At 36.4% G+C, this 18,529-nt stretch overlaps 1 protein-coding gene across 17 annotated transcripts in view; it reads right to left on the bottom strand.

The window, feature by feature from the left end:
• Positions 1–18,529, bottom strand: part of ERC2 (ELKS/RAB6-interacting/CAST family member 2) — a 431,283-nt gene that overhangs the window by 396,990 nt on the left and 15,764 nt on the right. For all 17 annotated transcript variants that reach the window (XR_007206019.1, XR_007206020.1, XR_007206031.1 and 14 more), the window contains one exon: positions 7,902–8,697. Coding sequence is in view for 1 of the 17 variants with exons in the window: in XM_048315313.1 (XP_048171270.1) it covers positions 7,902–8,555 (654 nt within the window). In the remaining 16 variants the exon portion in view is untranslated. The remainder of the gene's footprint in view (positions 1–7,901; positions 8,698–18,529) is intronic.

The following is an 18,529-nucleotide window of genomic DNA, read 5'->3' as shown; positions in this document are numbered from 1 at the left end:
AATATAATGCTTTGCAGCACAGCCAAAAGGGTTGTGTTTCTCAGAAACAGCCCAGAGGATGGAGTTCTGTACTGCAGGCTAATAGAATATGGCATTATCAACTGCCTGTTACATGATTGGGGACAACTGTCAGAAAATACAAGATGAAAGGACCAAAAGAACGGAAAACGTCTGAAATCTTACTAATAAGGACTAAAAACGTAAAATGAGAAAGAAATGACTCATTTTTCTTCAGTACTTCCTTCCTTTTCTCTCTTCCACTTTGGATGATGGAAAATTCTGAAAAGTCATTTCCAGCATTTTTTTCAGATTAAGTCTAAGACCTCAAGGAAGGAAACCTTCAGAGAACCTAACAGAGAAATAAAAATATACTTTAAAAAAACCACTCTGTAAACTACTGGCTCCATCACAATCAGTGCAAAGAAATTCACTGAGGATAACATTCAATATACCATCTATGATACCTGTGAGAAACTATTATTGATGAGATTAAAGGTTTAATTAACATCTCCAGGAGACTTCATTTATGTTCTGTAAAACTTGATTTCAAAACAAACTCCTGTATTATGAAACAGTCTACTATTAATGTGATGTATCCTATACCACCCAATCCTAACAAAATTCCAAATTGTTTATATACAATTATCTCTCTCCTAATTTCCTTAAGTCATTCTGACAGCATAAAGTACCTACTAGGATAGAACTGAATCTGGACTTCCCTAATTTAAGCAGGAAGGGGCAAAAAGCAGCAGGTGTGGCTTAGCAGTAGGTACTGAAGGAACACCTTCAAGCAGGGCTACAAGCATAACGCAAGGGGAACTTAAAGGTAGTTCTATCCCAACTAATATCCTGCTAGATCTACATTTTTTTGAAGTGGTCTTCTCTGAGACCCTGTCAGAATCCTGGCTTCTGTTAAAGGGTTTTACCCACCCAGCAACACAACAATCACTGCTGAACAACAGAACAAAGTCCATCAGATTGGGGATCAGAGAATGCAGTATCCATCTGAAGTTGCACGGGAAGTTTAACAAACAGGATGAAATTACTAAATTCAGCTGAAATATCAGCTCAAAAAATAAATAATAAACCTACAGCCTTTCAGAAAACTCCTCATGTGATACTTCTATTTTAAGATGATCACCACCATTACAGGACAAAAAAAATGCACAACAGGAACAGCAGCAGCTTTTGTAGTATTTTGGGATGAACCATCAAACATCAGCTAAGGATGTGACTATGTTCAAAGCTGATGAGTTCAGTTTCAAGTCATAGAGCCTCACACAGCTCCAAACACCTTTCATTGCAATGCTGTTTCTGCTAGAGAGTCAATCCACCTTCTCAAAATATTACTGGTCTTGTTTATTCTTCTTCATGAAGAACACTCACTGACACTCATTCTAAGACTTCAAGATGCAAATTAAATTTCATGCTAGCACTTTGGCACTGGATAACGGATAATGACTTATATCCTGCATTTAAAATAAAGTGGGTATTTTGCAATGTTCAATAACTTTCAGTTTCCAACATGATGAATAAAGTACTTTTTGTTCTAAATATAAAAATAGTACTCTTTCATCTATTACGCACAGTCCATCCTAAAGACTACAATTCATGGTCCTTATCTTTTTTAAATACTGGGGGCAACAGAACATAAAATCAAATTTTACTTTCCTCAGATCTCTCATACCTCAAAAACGTGCAAAAGGGTATATCTTATTACTATCCTTTCCACTTTACCACTAACATGTGATACAGTTTTCATACAGCTTAAACTATTAGTTTCTACTGTTTAATGTATATATGAATGCTGCTGTCTGAAGCAGAGCACCACCAAAAAGCTTCAGCCAAGACAAAACAAGTACTTGCACACTTACAGGGTCATATTCCTATTATTCCTTTTTCTAGCTCAGTACTTACCAAGCTTTTTGAGACAGAGGAAAAATAAAGGTTAAAAGCAACTACATTCCCTCATTCACCCTCGAGCACTTTTGGGTTATTACTCCCTCAAAATTTCCTTGGTTATCTGTAGTATCATGACCCCCCTTCCTTACCAAATTCTACTCCATACCAGAGCCAGGAGCCTTTCCTCCTCATCAGTAACAACAACCAAAGGCAACACACACCCTTCTGCCACAGTTTATTCACTGTTTCTCACCAACTACACACCACCCCTCCTCAGCAGGACAGTCCTGCTGTTTCGGCCTCTTCCCATTTCACAGACATTATTACTATCAATATAATTCTAAAAAATCCACTGACTTCATTCTACTTTCCTATTCAGATAATGAATGTTTGATCTATTCTGTGTGGTTAAAAGCTTAAGCACTTTGTCGCATTTAATAAACAAAGCAAAGAAGAAATATTTTGCACTTACCTAAATTGCCATCAATGTACATGAGTTTAAATGAAGAAAACAGTGGAAACATGCAAAATAAAGTTAAAATCAACATGTATGCATGCAGCTGAAAAAAGCTGAAGAAAGCAGGAAACAATGGTACAGTGAAAAACAGAAAATAAGGTGAATGTGATGAACCCACAGGCTTTACAGAATCATTCTAAAATACCTTAAGAAACTTGCACTTGTTGTAAATACTATATTAAAATTTGACATTAAAAGTAGTTTTTTCTTGAAGAGACTCATTAAGTAAAAATACATCCAATTTTAATTTTTTTTTTAAGATTATTCATGTGAAAACATACCTCAGGTAGAATAGTAAACCACAAGCAGAACTTTGCCATTCCTCAGCTTCCTAGCTTTCATTCATGCAACCGTGCACTTCATTAATATTCACAATAAACTTCAAAATCCCTGCTGTTTCACACATTTACACAATAAGATGGGCTGAAAAGTATTTATACCCCAAAAAGAATCCTCCTCTGACCCCATCTGGTATTTAGGAACAATGGGAGGTCTCCTTTCCAACCAGTAATCAAGTGCATACTTTGACACATTAAGGAAGACAATACCAATCTATGAACTCACACTAAATACATACTAATAATGTATACCTTAGCCTAATCAAAGTTTTATTAGGAATATAGTTTAATTAGTAACAAGAAGGGAAACACCATTTCAGAATATTTGTTAGTATATTTTCTTTTATGGTTCTATTTAGATACTTGTCATGAATCAAAGTGAAAATTAAGAGCACGTGAAATAACACCAAGTAGCTACTCTCAGTTCTGAATTCATGAATACACATTCCCTTCTCTACTGATTATTTTATCAGCTCTATTCTGTAATTGCAGCATCTGAGTTAATCATATTGCTACAGATAGACGAAAGTTATTCTGGGAAACTATTTCAAGAAAATTTTGTATTCAAAACTATAGCCCTCAGAGGAACTGCTCACTATCCTTTTTATCCTCTCTTCAACTCATTAATGAGAAGCAAATTCCTGCAGTATCAGGACAGGAACTAAACTTCAAGAGATTGAAATTTGTGACATGTTTTCAAAGAACACATTAAGTCAATTAAAATCACCTGGTTTTCTGTAAGGGAAAAAAAGGATCATGGCTCACCCATTTATTTCCAACAACATAAAACCATGTCATCTGAAAAAGAGCCACTGTTCATTGCACACAGTGTCCATTTTGTATTAATTATGTAGCATTAAATGATGACATTTTTAAGTAGGTTTTAAAAGGGGCTTTATTTTGTGCAACAGTGCTTAGTATGCATTTTTAAAAAGTCACAGTGATTCCGTTTTTGCAATGTCATAAAAGCAGCATATCAACTGATAAACGTTAAATTGTATTAGAAGCAGCTAATCTAAACCAATAAATTATTTCTCCCTCTTCTTCTGACAGACAGGCAACAATCCTGGAAATGAATATTGCTGAATAATGTCTTGTGTCTTCCCAGCACTTCCCACCTCATGGCCTTCTGCTCTCCACCAAAACCTTCTACACTAACTCTTCTGTACATTACACATTATTAGAATCTTCTATTCAAGACAGATTAGAGGGAATAAATACCTACCTAAGTGGGGAAAAGGCAGAAACTCTGTTTGAGACACTGCCAATGGATTATTCCAAGATAAGAACCACTTTAAATAGTTAAAAACATGTAGAGTACTTCCTGCCCATATATATAAAAATTCCAGTTATGCTGTGAGAAAATATCACAAAGAATATGAAGAACAGAAAGACAAGACAACTAAATGTGGGCTGTGATATCAAAGAACAGGTGCTGAAAGCATACACTTTCAGAAATAAAATAACTTCCAAAAGAAAACCGGGAATGTCCAAGTTACTGTCCATAAACATCCTCATGGGTTTCTTGCACTTCCAAAAGTTTTAATTTGATGAATTTTCCTGTCGAAACAGATCCTACTATTTCACCTATTTGGCATATTTATTTTCATTATCCTATTTTCCCAGATGTTTTTAAGCCTTCCCAAGCTTGACATTATCAGGATGCATAACACATATCCATCCTTCAGGACACTGATGAAAGCCTCAAGCACATGAAAGATCCCTACCAGATCCTACTGGAAATCTTTCCAATTTCACCATGAATCATGGATAATTACATTTTGACACAGGCTTCCAATCAGATAGTTCTCCAGATAAACAATTTCCTCTCATATGCTTCCTTTTGAGATATGAGAGAAATCTTTTGAGACAACCATTTTCCCAACATCGATATGTTGCTGCTTTTCCTTTATGCATAAGGTGGGTTTTCCTGTCATCCAAGAAAATCAGACTTCTTTGATATTATTTTTGACAAATCTATATTGGGTGCTAGTGTATTTTTTATTTTTCCCCCTATATTTAGAAATAGCTAACGACTGAAAAAAACACCATTTACAAATAACTTTCTTTGGTTCCTGCAATATTTTTTCAGAAACCACAACAAAAATATCAAACATATTTCACTCCTTCTCTCATGTCACTTTTTTCCCCTGGTAGGCACATATATTTGCCCTTTTCCAGCCTCCTGGAGTTTACTAGGAGACTCAGGAATCCAGTCAGGATCACTTTCATCATGGACAGCCAATGTGAAAACACTTTTTAGTGTTTCAGTATGAAACAACTCTGTTTTCAAAAAAGTTTTACATGCCAGTAAACCTCAGACACACAATGATAGACTGACCACTCTTAGCATAGATGTGATAGAGCACATCATTTTTTTTGTTCTTAAAATTTCAGCTTTTTGATAATTCCAATTTAAATTAGTTGTTTGAAAGAATCAATAGCCCTCTGGATAAGTAAGAGTGACAGACAAGCTGACACAGCCAGCTTGGGCTTCCAAAGCCATTCCTTCCGAAAGGCTCCTCTCCAAACGCTTACAAGAAAAGTAAGCAGCAATTAGATAAGAGGATGGGTACTTTTATACACAAATATTTGATTACAAGAGAGGAAATAGCAGAAACACATGGTTGACTCCTAAAACCAACATAAAGTCCCTGTGGAGTTTTGCTGGAACCTGTGGCTGAGCTTTGTGCTGACTGACACTTCCTGAGTAACCCAGAGAACAGGGTGATCAGTAAGTGACTAATTTTCCTCATGATATTTGGTTATTCAGAGCAGTAAAGACAAAAACCAAATGCAAAGAAGAACTTTATAAGACTAAGCCAATTATCAAAGGCTGGCAGATGAAATTCAGTGAGATAAAAGTGGAATGCAAGTGAAAACAATCCCAACTTTAAGCATAGCAAGCTGGGATCGAAACTGGTTAGAATCAGGAGTGAGATTTTCAGCTATAATAAATATTTCCATTAAGATATTAACTTAGCACTCAGTAGCAGCAAAAATAAAGGCATCCAACACTGGAAAGAACAAACTAATTGTTGGGAATTCCTGTGAGAGAGACAGAATTAAAGGGCAAACAGTACAACACCAACACAACTCATTTTACATCTTTTCAAAAACATAAGCTGTTTTGGTCTCCTCACCTCAAAGAAAAAACAACCCCAAACATGTAATAGGTCTGAAAAGCATCATGTCACTCTTTCACAAGGAATTATCACACATGGTAAGATTCTTCTGACTGGAAAAGAGCTGAGGAAGGGATGTGAAGATGGCACTGTAAAGTTCTAAGTGGCACTGAGACTGGCACCAGATAGCAATTACTTATTGCTTCTTTCAGTACAAGAAACAGGAAATCCTGGCAAAAGCAGCCAAAGTCCAGTGCAAAACCAAATGAAAAGCAGTGGTTCTTTGCGGGTGTCAGGCTGTAAGATTAGCCTGTGGACCCTGGCATTTTAAATAGGTCCAAAAGTAACTGGCTGAATTTGAGGTCCACTGAGTTATTAAGCACAAAAACAGCAGCTGGATCATAAGGAATACTCTGTGGAGGTATCACTGTATACTTGGCCTATTCTGTGAATGTTTGGACACTGTTAGCAATGGAATACTGAGCTACTCAATCTTTGTGTTATTGTATTATAGAGTCAGGATTCATGTTAAATATACACATAAGGCAAAATATATTCTTGTTATCAGGTTTGCTGTTATAAGAAAATAAGACCATTTGTCAAAAAAATTGACTCAAAACTGAGTTACTAGTTTACTTTCCCCTCAAGATAAGGAAAACTAGCTTTTAGGGGAAAAAACCAAAACACAACCTCATTGGTATGTGACGAAGTCTCTAAATACCAGATTCAGATTCCAAATGTCAGTGTAAGATATTAATGTGACACTTCCATAATAAATACATGAGTACATTAGAATATTCCTCCTACTAAAGTGACACTAAATACACCATTAAAATATCTAACCAACAAAGCTTCTGGAAAACAGAACCTCCACCATGCATCTTTCTGATAATATTGGTTCTAGCAGCATCCTAGTGCCCCTGCTATAAGTAGATAATCAGTAACTACTACTGTCAGCCTGGATACAAAAGTCATAAAAGGAAGTAATTTATTAATTAATTGTACTGAATTTTTGATGACAACCCTGTCAGTTTTCCACTGAAGTAGCTGGTAACAGACTTGCTAGCTCTGTAGATATTTAGGTTCATGACATGCCTAAAAGGTGGAAAGTTTGCTGAGGAGCACTAATTGATCACAAACTCAGAAGTAAATTAAAAATCTCGGTTGTTGCTGCCTGCCAGCAAAGAAGTTTAGATTTGGAATCTGGAAGTGAGAGAAACACAGAACTGTGTTTTTGTCTGGGGAAAGTTAACAGATGGTCTAAAAAGGAGCAGCTTTAAAATAAGATGAGAAGCCAAAAAGTGTGTGGAAAAAGGAAGGAGAATTTTTTTTATCTACTCTGTGCTGCTGTTTCATGTAGCTTTTTATATATAGCTGTATATATTTTATATAGCAAAGTCTCAAAGTTTGACTTTACAGATTAAAATATTTGAATCTTTTTAAAACTTCAGAAAAATAATGTTACATCTTGAATAGAAGTATTTGAAATACGTATTTACAAGATACTCATTTTCTACAACACAAGTCTATGAAATATTACTGAAAACTTTCACTCTGTTCTGTAATGGAGAAGTACAGAAAATTGAATATGAGAATTTATCTTTTTATCTTTAAAACTGTTAAATCCCTGTACAGCTTAAATAAAATATGCCTCTGGGTGTTTATTTATACTTTTTCAAAGGCAGCTCCTTTACCTCTTCAGAAAATGTGGCCACATATATTTAGACAGCTTTTGCAAAAAAAAGCCCCAGAGAAAGTTTCAAAAATAAGAGAAAGGGTAACAACAATTATTTTCCCCATCTAAAATGTGAAGGGATGCTGCACAAAGGAAATTATAACCTGCATTTGGATGCTTATTAGTGTGCTTTCCTACAGTTTAGCAGCCAGAAGCAGATATGTCAAGACAGACAATTCTTGTGGCAAATGTCAAACTTGTGCCAGTATTGGATACAGTATTAAAAGCAAAACATCACGTGCTTGTTTGTAAAACAACACGAAGAAACTCTCATAATTACTTACCTGATTTTCTTCATGGGAAACTCTCATTTGTTCTTTAAGAACTGACATTCTGGCTGCTTCTTCTTTCCTCAATACTCTCTCTTTCTTTAGCTCAGGACTCCAGAAAGTTTTGATGCTGTTCATAGAGGACCCCAGCTTGCTGTCCTTAATGTCTAGTTCTTTTCTGAGAAGGTCATTCTCCCTCTGTAGATCCTTAAGCTGAGCCTGCAGGTCTAACATGGTGCTATCTCTAACCTGTCTCAGCATGGAAGGAACCTGGTGGTGGTGGTGGTGTGAGGATGTGGTCAGCCCTCCATGCTGGTCGGTGTAAGAAAGGACATCAGTGTGTGACAGTCCAGCAGAAGCAATATTGGGGCTGCTCCCCATGGCTGTGACTCGGCCACCATACACAGCTCGATTTGTAGCCCTTCCAAGAGTCATTGTGCCCTTTGGGAAAGTAGTAGAAGCTACACCCTCGTGGTCACTCAGGTACATTGGTCCAGATGTTGCATAGGCTGCGTTAAGGGACTGGATGTTCTCCATGGATAACGTCTTCCCCGTCCCTCCTCCCCCGCTGCTGGTTCGCCTGTGGCCCAGGCGAGGGGACCTCGGCAGGCGGGGAGACCTGGAGGGACTTCCTTCCAAGTTGCTGATTGTTCTTGCACTTCCATACATTTTTTTCTACTTTGAGGTACTATTTAGTAAGAAACTAGTAACACTAAAGTTGAATATTAAATTTATAATTCCGGCTAGAAATATTGGCAGTTTCACTGCATTCTTCCAGTAGGCAAAATCTGGTATTCCTCCAAAGACAGACCTGAGGAAAAAAAAATGTATTATAAAATTAAATTTTCATCTTGGAAAATAAACTTACAAGTAATCACCATATATCAGAAAAAAAACAACTTCCCAGTGCAATAACTTCAAAAATAAAATCTACTACACATTTTATATTTAGGAAGATGAGTTAAAAACGCATTTTCAAACTAATTTCAATCAAAATAAAACTTCTAATTTCTTCCTTGCTAAAAGACTTGGAGTTAAATCTTGCTAAACTAAGTTGCAATGAACAACAGAGGCCCAAAAACATACCTTAGCTGGTATATTAATGGACTTAAATGACTAACAACATGAAATTTATATAAAGAAAAATATTTATTATTGACTTTAAGAACTACCCTCTTAAATAAGCCTCCAGAATTCATCCCCAAGGCACACAGATATAAAGGAACCACATCTTGTTGATGTACATTTTCAAGTTTTGGCATTTTGACATCTCTGTCCAAATCTGCCCCTCGTTTCAGCTGTCATGCAGCATTCAAGAGATGACCCACAGCTTGTTCCACCAAGAACTTGTGCAGCTTTTCTGGCATCTCAACTTCAACACATTGACCAACTAAACAAAAAATTTCTCATCGTGGTAACTGGGACAATGTGACTTCTTATCCTAAATCTCAAGCGCCAGCCATCCTCTGGCCAAATAACTCATCAAGCCCTCTGAAAAATCCATCCTTGCATCTTTCCAGCTGCCTGAAATAGTTCCATAGCTCCCTTCAAAGACAAATCTCCCATGAGACCAGAGCTGAAGATCATTTTCCTTCCACTGGCTCCTGGCAGACCCTGAACAAAAGCAACAACTCATCTTTTAAATTGACAGAATTCACCCCCACCCTCCCACTCACTCAAAAAAACACAAAACAAACCAAAGCTTCACAAAAAACACAACACTCTGGCCTAGTGAAAAAACAATACTGCTAGCAGAAACTGCCAGTATCAATTTAAACTGCACACAATAAAATATTTTTAGATACAGCAGATATGATACACAGGTGGTAGAGTTTGGTATAAATTTGTTGATCCTCAGAACTAGAGGTACAGAATATTGTATCTTATATCACATCCATCCTGTTGTTCCTTCTCATTGCCACAGTCTGATAAATACATAATTTATGTTTCTTGCTTAGAGTTACTTAATAACCTGCTTAGTCTTCTGCTTATGTCTCTGCTATGTATTTTTAGGTACTTGTTTTGCCTTTTAGAGCTTATTCATTGTGGTCTTTCTTTTCTCAACTTGTGTGAAGTTTTGGAAGTTCTTATCTCAAATCAGAGAACGCTTTTATCTTGCTTAGCACTCCAGTCCTCACCATTGAGCTCTACTGAAAAAGGGATCCTCATTCCTTATCCAAAGGCAGGCTAACTTCTCACTGAACTTCTTTACTAATGTTCAAACGCTGATTTAACATTTTAACTTCCATAAGCTTGTAAAAATTCTGAAACCAACAGGAAAAGAGAAGCAAAACACCACCAACCAAAGAAGCGTTATTACCTCCACAGCATTTTCAATTTTTTTTTCTTTTACTTTCCCCCTAGAAATATTCTAAGCAAAACAGAGACCTCTATGTAGCAAGTGCAAACACACTGATGATATGCTCAATTTTTCTTACTTTAGTGGGCTATTAAGGACAGCTTACAGACCAAAAGCTGAAAACGCTGACTTAAAAAATTCGTAGGGTTTCTCCATCTTCATTTGCAGTTTGTTTCCTTCTACAGCCTGAATTATACAGACTGGCTTTCCTGCAAACACCCCAGAAAAAGGCAAGCACATGAAAATATGCTTTCTCAATGCATGTACTTCTTAAGGATAAAACTGGAGTCTTCCTTTATGGCTGTGAAATGTCTCAGACACATTAGAAGCCAGACACCATTGCTCTATGAAGGAGGGGAGAAAAGCACCTACATCATTTTCTGCTCTTTACTGCTTATACATGGAGCCTTCCTAGCTTCAGGAAGACTTACTGTGTGTCTCCACAAATCAGGAATTGGAGACATGAAGAAGCAATATCAGCCTCAGGACCTCAACAACTGCCACACAGATCATCATCTACTGCCTGGAGAAAAAGAAAGGAGAAATCCCATCTTCCCACAGAACCAGCTGACAGAGCCATTCTAGTTGAACTTAGAGTGGACAGGTGAGATATAAACGACTATTTTGAAAGATAAATTTGTTTTATATTATTATTTTAATTGGACAGGAGGAAATGAATATTAATACTCTCAAGTAATAACTTTTTAACCCAAGCTGTAAGTGTTGCAATAGCCACAACGGAGCTCACAAAGGTCATATCCTCTTAAAACCTTCTCTGAGAAAAAAAGTCACCCAGATTCCTTCACTCTGGTAGGGACAGACTGCAGACCCACACATTTTCCTACAAGAGCTGAGTTTTAAAACCCAATTCAGCTTAGTACTAGGAAAAAAAACCCAGATGATCACCTGCTTGGCTCAGTATTTTCTTATTTTAAAGAAATACCGTTTAATGCACATAATGTAAAATTAACCACTATAATCATGAGTTTAATATCCTGTATTGCAAACAAAGCTGTATTTTATACAGATCCTTTTAGGATCCAGAAAATTAAGCAAGCATTCTCAGCTGGAGGCAGGAGGGCAGGCACTGTACACTTTCCCTCATGCTCTCATCAGCCTTAAAAACCCCAGCAAACCTGATACAATCCATTTCATGCCAAAGTCCCTCCTCATGCCTGTTCCAACTTTCAGCTTGCCTTATTTTCCACATTCCTGCCCCATCTGATCACCTGCACTCTGCAGACAGCAACATCATGGGTTTGCATTACCCACCATCACTGAAGTCTGACAATGCATTTTATTTGTGTTTTAGCTTTCTATTTTTATAGAAACTTGGGAGCATAGGATTCTAATATGATGCTAATAGAAGCTCTCACTCAATTTAGTTTCCAAATCCTTACTTCTACATTTTACATAATTAGAGTTTCCTTGAAATACTGTGTACACAACACCCTGTAAGTTCTGATTTTCACTCGTTACACACTCTTACATGCTGAGGGATGATTTAGGCTTTTAGTGTCCCCTCCTGTGGCCTGAATCACCTAGTCAGCAGGAAGTTTGGGTATTAGCCAGATACTTAATAGCTTTGCACAACTACTTGCCAATATTAACATTGAGCCAAGAGCTCAAACATTTGTAAAAGTACCGAAGGCTTTAAGGAAACCCCTTCCTTAGAGTTCACCTCCCCAAACAATATATGGTGACAGGTAAGTGGCAGAAATGATCAATCTAAATCCAAACTGCCTAAAACTGTCTAGTACTATACAGCTCCCCACATATAAACCAAAAGAAGCAAAATAGAAAAAAAGAAGTGATGTAGAACACAATGCTCCTATTTTCTTCACCAGGACTGCATTTTGAGACACCACAAAAGGCAGGAGATTCACAGAAATAAGACAAACATGTCCTGGCAAACAATAATGATTTCTTTATTTTGATAACATCTTTTAAATACTCTTACAACAAAAACATCTCTGTACACAGAAGAGCAGGAGTATATGCATATTAAAAGTAGTGACCAAGAGCCAGAAATATTTCTAGCCCTTTCTTTTGGATTACCTAGGTTTTCTACTGCTTTCCTAGTGGCACAATACAGCCTCACAGCAGACAATATTCTTTTCTTCACAGGTTTTTTATTATCTATGCTGATGTAAAAGAAAAAAAAAGGCAGCAAGCTGATACAAAATAGATACAGAGAACCCAAATCTGTTGTAGAGTATCCTTCCTTTCTTCATTAATCTGAGCAGCCTGGCATGTCTTCTTTTCATAAAGTAAAATAAAATAACAAACACAATGCTCTTCATATGGGATTAGTACAAGGCCAGCATTGTTTTTATTAAAAGGACAAAGTACTCCCTTTTCCTATTTACCAGGCTGACCAAATTATTTCTCCCCCACCTTTTTTTAATCCTAAAAAGAAAAGAATCCATTTCTTCCTGCTACTCCGCTATTCCTTACAAAAGTTTGAAAAACAAAGAGCATATGACTACAAAAGCAACATTTTCATTTAGGTTCCTTACAGTGTCCTGAAACTGCGTTTCTTATGTAAATTTAAGTTTTACTACAGTCTGCACAATACATTTATTTTTACTAGTTAACAGACATTCGTTTATCCCCTCTCTTGTAGCTTGGCATAAAATTTGCACATATGTAGTTGTAAATAAAGTTAGTTCCAAAGTCTCCTTTAATCTTGCAAGCTGGTCATGTCCCTGAACTCCCATCAATGCTAAATGGAAGAACTGGCATTTATCACTTCATAGTTCAACAGTTCACCAGGCCTGCCTGCCTTTCATTTCTCTTTCACACAGAAGAAAATATGAAGGCAAAAGTAGGAGTGGCTGCTCAATATGCATCTAATGACATAAATGGAAAATAAAGTTGTCAGGCATTCTAATGCTGTCAGGTGCAGTGACAGCAATTAATACTTGTCATGCAATCAGAATACTCCACCAATTGAAATATTTGCTCAAAATGCCGTATTAAAAATCTTGAAAAGCAAGCAGTTCTGACACCATTACCAGGAGAGTCAATTATATTACTCTCAAATGTAGTTAAGTGAAGAGTCAACAACACCTTTCTAACTCTTTCATCCAGGTTTCATGGGTTTAAAACAAGGCTAGTGTTCAAGAGAGGTACATTTCTTTCAAAGCATTTTACTGTTTATTACAATGTTCAAGACATAACTGTTTTAAAACATAATAGTTAGAAATAGGCTTTAAATAATGTAAATAATATTTAAACTCCACCAACTGACACCTCCATTATTTTCTAACTTTTAAGTTAGGTCTCTTTGTTGCTCAAACTCCAATTCTTAATGCTTTATCTCTAACACTTCCATTAAAATAATTCTTTCCTGCAGTCCTGAATGTGACAAGTCTTCCTGGGGTTTCTAAGATGCTTAAGGGAGGCGAGAAATTCCAAATTTGTTTCATTTTATTTTTCTGATGTTGCGTAAAATATTAAAGACCTGAAAATGGAACACTAAAAAAAAAAAAAAAAAAAAAAAAAAAAAAAAAAGACTTCTATAGCCAAGCAAAGGCAGAATCATCACATCTAATTTTAATTGTTATGCCAGAGAACACACTGTATCTTTATAAAAAGCCATAGGGCAGCCTATCTGCCAAATCTGGGCAGACACAACCACGTACAGTCTGTACAAGTTACCTTCCAGTGCTGAGCATTTCTCACTCTCCAGTCCCTTCTGACTGAACAGCCACTCCACAGAAGCAGGGATGTTTAGTGTTACCTTTTGGTTAAAGTATAAAGCACAAGCACCAACAGTGGTGCAAAGGGTTTCAGAGGTGCAGGGTAAAACAACACCTCAGCTGTAACTGCCTGAAGTTCCCAGTCCCACGCTCACTGTGTCATTGTTTTGCTGCCCATCTGCTCTCTGCAACTCTTAACACTGGGATCCTATTTTTTATTGGTGGGTGGGAGGATGGATGGTGTGAATCACAAGCAACAAGGGATAGAAACACAAATTCCAAAACACTGCTTGTACCTCTTCAGGCTTTTTAGCTGTCAACTTCCCTGCACCATAATGACCTTCTCAGGATACACAGATACTTGTAAAGACCTGGCAAGCTTTTGGTCTTCTGGAGAAATACTTCCTATTTCAGTCTTTGCAGGTATCTCATGTGCTAAATTTCTGCATCCTAGTCTGTATTCATCATGCCTTCCATCCTGCCATTGTTAATCATGTCTTTTATTTCCTTCTCAATAACAATTCTCATTTATCAATGCAAGCCTGCATTTACAAACTCCAGTATTTTGTGGAGGATTATTCTAAGGCACATGGTAAACCAGGCAAACAGTACTTTTCATTTAATAGCTGTTAAAGAACAACAACACTCATGTGTCTTGAATTTTTACTAAAATAGTCTCCTTTGGGGAAAAACATTAAAATGTAAAAGAATGTAACATTCTTCAGGATTACTTGAAAGTTATGCCTAATTATTAGCACAGTTATACTTTGCTTTTGTCAACATTTACCTAACTTGAATGACTAAATATAGTTAACAGAAACACAGTTATAGACTGAATAACCTCGGAGAAGGTAGATCTTAAAAATAAGCACAAGTTAAGAAAATCTGAAGGTTTTCCAGGAAAAAACTGGAAGACCAGACTTGTTCTATCATTCATCTACATTGTCAGCATTCATACCAATTTTTTGAAACATAAGGCAGTTCAGGTGGTAATATATATAAATGCATATTAAAGACCACATTCATTTTAGTAGGATAACCTAAGAACTGAAAATACTGTAAAAGGAAATTGACTGAGTCTGTAGTTTGACCTGTAAAGTTGTCTATTTTCACATTAAGTATGCTTAAGAATATTCTGTCATTTACATTAATCTCATCCTTTCAATTTTAAGATGCATTTATAACTCTTAATGTTTGAGAAACCAACAGAGATACTCCCACACACTAGAGTATTTTCAATTGAATTCACTAAGGCTACTCTCATTAATGTTATTAAACACAGGCTTATATAGTTGCAAGATAGTTATTATTTTTCTTTTTCGCTACAAAGCTTCCATTCTCATTAAAAAAAGCAACAAAACAATCATAGGATCAGCTTTTAAGACTACCTGTGTAGCCTCCAGCAGTTTCTTAGAATACTTAAATATTGGGATATTTAGCAAGCCTAAATATCCACTCTGCATCTTACACTTATTTGATTCAACAATAGTAATATGCCTACTCAAACTGCAAAACAAGGAGCATATTTGTGCATTCAGCATGCTTTGAAGCCATCACAATCCAAAAACCTGTAGAATATCTCTCCTGTTCTCTTTGCTCAGATACAAGAGCATGCACATGTTTCAGTACCATGCCAAAGAAAAACTGGCTGTGCTTCAGCCACTTCAGATCAAAGTTGTCCAAGGAACTTACAGGCTCTGTAAGTGATGCAAGTGATTTAGCAGATTAGTTTCATCATAGAATCAGCATCCTGGAACCATTAGAAGACATTGCACTTCAGGAATTGCCTTTTTATTTATTTATTCACCAAAAGAGTTGAAGAGTTCCCCCAAGCACTTGGTGGCCGGCTCTTAATTTCACAGCAGAGCCCAATCTGCCCCCTTTGGGCTCACACTCAGCTAAGCACAACCACACCAGTTCACAAGTGCAATTTCTAAGTCCTCACAGGCATCTGACTTAACATTTGATGTTGATGACAGATGTTATTGTAACTGCTTCCTTAAGGAAAAAGAAATGGTTTGAGCAGATTTCAAATGAGCTCTATAAATGAAAGCCGAGGTACATCATGACTGCCAATACTCTGCCATCAAAAATAAACTTGCTTTACACAGCAAACTGTCTTCCAGAGAAGCCCCTGAGAGTACCCATTTCTACCACTATTATTGGACATAGGTCAAAAAAAAAGAACTGTGCTTTATTTACCAGGTCATATTTGTCCACTTATCTGAAGCGTTCAAAGAACATAAGTGGTAAAAACTGTATTTCAGCAATATATTTTAAGGAAAAGAACGCACTACAGAAAACTGTTTAAGTCAAAATCCTTACCATCACAGAAATCACAGGCCTGAGCTGTTTTATAAAGCAATTAAATAATTCAGACACTGCATGTGCCAAGAGATAATATATACCTTAGCAGATTACCAGTAAATTAATTTTACTGACCATGAAAAGTGTTTAGATAACATTGAAAACTGAAGGAGCATCAACAAAATTTCCAACAGGAGACAACTCATATTTGACAAAGAAAAATGAGTTCCTGAGAATTCAGGTGCTATGGCCTCCAAGTCTTGCAATGAAAGAATCCAAACACATACCGAATGGTGTAACCACAAGTACAGATATATCAAACCTCCAAAAGGAATTGGAATGAAATGACCAAGATGTGTTCTGTAAACCTCTCAGAGTATGGAGAAGATTATGTCCCATTAGTCAGCATTCTAAGTGATCTGAACTATTCACTTAGCAGGAAACTGCTCCACACATTACCAATGCTCTGTGCAAAATGCACTTTTGGACTAAATTCAGAAATGGCAGAGACTTTTGTTACATTTCTTTCACTTCCTTCAAAATAAATTGCACATTATATCCAACTGAGCAATCATTACAGACAGTGCTTTTTCTCCAGTGACTTCCCACCCCAACTCCACCATACTCCCAGAAACTACAGCACATCATTTTCACACATACCTACACAATAAAAATTTATATGTATGATTTTCATCAATCCTTTTACTCCATTCAATGTCCCATGACATTTCTCACACAATGAGATAGATTTTAGAGTTAAACCACTTTGAAAAAATCTCTCAATTCTCAAATTTTGAAGAATTTATCTGCTAGATTCTACATCTGCACTGTGACTTCAGTTAGAGGAATAGGACAACAAGCAGGACAAACAGTGGGAAACATTAAAAAAAAAACAAACAGTATTTGCTGAAAGGGGGGTAGTTAAATTAAATAAAAAGTACATTGGTTATTAAGGAAGCCACATGGTAACCAGTCTAAAACATTTCCAGTGAATGCCAGTCTGCAAGACTGTCTTAGAATAAAATAATCTAGAAAGCAAGTATCACCTTTCAAAAACCTGATCATAAAGCTTCACAAAGAAGCTCCAGCTTTGCTAAGCATCCAAAATGTCAAAGACTCCCACACATCCAATCACAACTTCAAACTCTGACATACACCCCAAATTCTTAGACACGTTCCTTCTGTTTTCTTAAAAGCACAGAAATTCAATTCTACACACCTCCCTCATTATTCTCATTTTAAAGTAAAGGGATTATAGTGACATACAACTCTGCCAACACATAACCTGTTCATTGCAAACTGCACTTTTCTGCTACCATGAAGGAATTGCAGGTTTCTGTGAACAGAAATGGGGTAACAGTAACAGAGCCTTATCCAGAGAAGTGCTAAAACATCTTTGCTCCTCCTCTCTCCTTTGGCAGAGCTCAGCACCTGACAGACTGTCTCTGAAAGGAGATGTGGCTGCTGTTCCTAATTGTTGCCATCATTCCAAAACAAAACCTGGCTACTTAAGATATTCCAAAGCTGGCAATCCAAAAGCCAGTATCACTAAATAAATCATAAAACACCCTGAGAGCAACAGCCAAGAAAACAACAACAAAATTTAAATTCCACAATGCTAATTCATCAGACATCTATGTTTTCTTATACAAACATTGGATATCCACACTTACAAGTTTCCTTGGACCTCCACAAATAATCAACTGCTGTTTTCCAAGGAAACAGGTTGGCTTTTTTTTAAAATCTTGCATACAAGCAATAACAAACCAACATAAATCCATCTCACTCAATTTCAAAAAGATTGTAAAAGACTGTTTCTTTTTATAAAATACTTTACATCTTTAATAAGTGACTAATTAAGAACAAAATGCTCCAGAAAAAGATTTAACTGATGTTTCTACTGATATGCCTTTGTATTTTCTTAATGTGAAAGTATCACTCAGAAGAAGCAGCACTACACAGTTAATTTTCAGAATCTAGTTTCTGAGTTCTCCTTTGACCAACTACGACCCTCAAAGAAATCATAAAGTCATTTTACTTTCAAATAGCTCTTATCCTCTTGCCAGGACTTAGTAGAAAATATAATCTAGTGTTAGTGTTGCAAAGTATAAATAAATTGAGGCAAGCTCATCATTGCTAAGTACATGAGATCATTCAAAAACCTAAGACTTAAATCAGAAAAATATTTTAACACAATCCCAAACCAAACAAATATAATATCACAGATAAGAGGGGTCACATTATAAAAAATTTTATTAAAAAAAATCAGTATC

This window comes from Corvus hawaiiensis, chromosome 11, assembly GCF_020740725.1.
Source record: "Corvus hawaiiensis isolate bCorHaw1 chromosome 11, bCorHaw1.pri.cur, whole genome shotgun sequence".
Taxonomy (NCBI): Eukaryota; Metazoa; Chordata; class Aves; order Passeriformes; family Corvidae; genus Corvus; species Corvus hawaiiensis.
The sequence above is the reverse complement of the archived record's forward strand: the minus strand, read 5'-3'. Positions and strand labels throughout refer to the sequence as shown.